Source organism: Rhagoletis zephyria, unplaced genomic scaffold, assembly GCF_001687245.7.
Source record: "Rhagoletis zephyria isolate East Lansing unplaced genomic scaffold, Rhagoletis_zephyria_1.1 Rzeph_scaffold_24032, whole genome shotgun sequence".
NCBI classification, from domain to species: Eukaryota; Metazoa; Arthropoda; class Insecta; order Diptera; family Tephritidae; genus Rhagoletis; species Rhagoletis zephyria.
Genome location: NW_016181090.1, coordinates 1 through 1,912, shown reverse-complemented (window position 1 = coordinate 1,912; position 1,912 = coordinate 1). Strand labels below are relative to the sequence as shown.

Sequence of the window (1,912 nt, the reverse complement as noted above, 5' to 3'; positions counted from 1 at the left end):
GTTTGATCCACGTTGTGTTCCGGCAAATTATAATTTTGAAACTTGGTTATACACTGCTCTTCAAAATTGTATTTTGCAACCCGATGTTTTAACGATGATGATTCAGTAGCAAAGTATCGACATAATTTTTTCAATACTAATCGAATACTCAAATTGCTCAACAGTATCAAATACATGCTATTCGATACTCGATACTATTCATATCACTAGTGCTGAATACGGCTAAACCCAAGTTGATGGCGTTTGGAGTAAGCTTTAAATACGAAAGCGAGCAACTTGCAGAAATGATTAAAAAACAAATTGAATGTTTAAAAAGTGCTGACTTCAAAACTTATTTAATACATTGAAGTCAAGAAAGATAAGTCTAGATACTATAATGTGCACATTGAAAAGGACGTTGATACGTTCTCGGCAGTGATCAAAAGCGAAAAAATAAATATTGGGAGGGAGAAATGTAGAGTCCAAGATGGTATGGGTGTATCTGTCTGCTACAAATGTAAGGGCTTCAATCACATAGTTACGAAGAGCAAGGATGAAGAGGTCTGCCTGAAGTGCTTGGGTAATCATAAAACAATAGAGTAGGGACACGAATTTCGATACGATACTATTACGTTCCTGACTTCAAGAGCGTATTTTCAATTCAAAAAGGTTTATTAAAACTTCAAATATAATATACAAATTAACATTAATATTAGATAATTAATTAAGAGACAATAGTTCGTGAGTTTATACTGTAAGCAGATGTCACTCGAATGGCGAGTCATGCGGTTTTCATGTTTTGACTTTTGCGATAGTCTAGGGTTGCCAACACCTCCCCTTTTTGGTTTGGTGCGTTAGGTGGGAACAAATCGTTCCACTGGTCGGCGTATACGCTGTAGACGCTCCTTCAATGTAGGTGATGGTTCCTTCGGCGATGCTTGGGATTGAGTCTCACCAGAAACGAGTTCTCTTTGAGCTTCTGTCTCAGCATGAGTGCCGTCATATAGACCAAACGCATCGATCAACGTCTTGTTTGCATTTTCTTCTGCAGCTGCCGCTGACTCTGTGGTGTGAGTGCGCTTTCGTAACTGGTTTGCGTGTGCTCTTATGAGCTTTCCGTCGCTAAGCAGAACATTGTAAATAACATTTCCAACCCGCTCAATTACTTCGCCTGGTATCCATTTGAATTTGTTTTTGCCTTTGAACACGCTAGCATATACTTTGTCTTTGGGTTGGAACAATTTTTCCTTCGCGCCATGCGCTCTGTCGAATTGCCGTTTCATACTCTGTTGCTGCTGGTCGAGTTGACGATTAATAACCGGTTTTGGTTTCATCAAATCTAAGTTGGTGTGTATATTTTTCCCTAATAAAACTTCAGCTGGCGTTCTGTTGTTTTCGTTGTTTTTGTTGGGTGTTGAGCGGTAGCACTGTAGGAAAGTTTGTAGGATTTTGTGGGTAGTTCCCTCTCCGTTCAATTTAGTGAGAGCGCGCTTGAAGGTGTCAACAAATCGCTCTGCTTGCCCGTTCGACATTGGATGGTACGGACTCGAACGCAGATGTTCGATGCCATTCCCTTCTAGGAACTGTTGAAATAACGCGCTAGTAAACTGCGTGCCGTTGTCGGACACTATTGTTCTCGGAGTTCCAAAGCGGGCAAATATCTCGGTCAAGATATCAATAGTTTGTTGTGCTGTTATGGATTTGGTCGGAACTATCTCTGGCCATTTTGAATACGCGTCTACGAGAACTAAGAAATATTCATTTTCGATCGGTCCCGCGTAGTCGATGTGTAGCCGTTCCCAGGCACATGATGGCTTCGGCCATGGGCGAAGTGTCGTTTTATTTGGCATCTTTGCTGCGGATGCACAGTTACTGCAGTTTCGTACTAACTCTTCTATTTCTGAGTCTATGTGTGGCCAATATACATAACTTC

The 1,912-nt window shown here is 41.0% G+C and overlaps 1 protein-coding gene across 1 annotated transcript; it reads right to left on the bottom strand.

The window, feature by feature from the left end:
* Positions 1–833: 833 nt before the first annotated feature.
* Positions 834–1,829, bottom strand: LOC108381841 (uncharacterized protein K02A2.6-like). Its single transcript, XM_017638238.1, has one exon. It carries the CDS (start codon positions 1,827–1,829, stop codon positions 834–836), a length of 996 nt encoding a protein of 331 aa, XP_017493727.1.
* Between the last annotated feature and the right edge of the window lie 83 nt (positions 1,830–1,912).

Coding starts and splice junctions, on each gene's coding strand:
- LOC108381841 (XM_017638238.1), bottom strand. CDS start 1,829: ATGCCAAATAAAACGACACTTCGCCCATGGCCGAAGCCATCATGTGCC.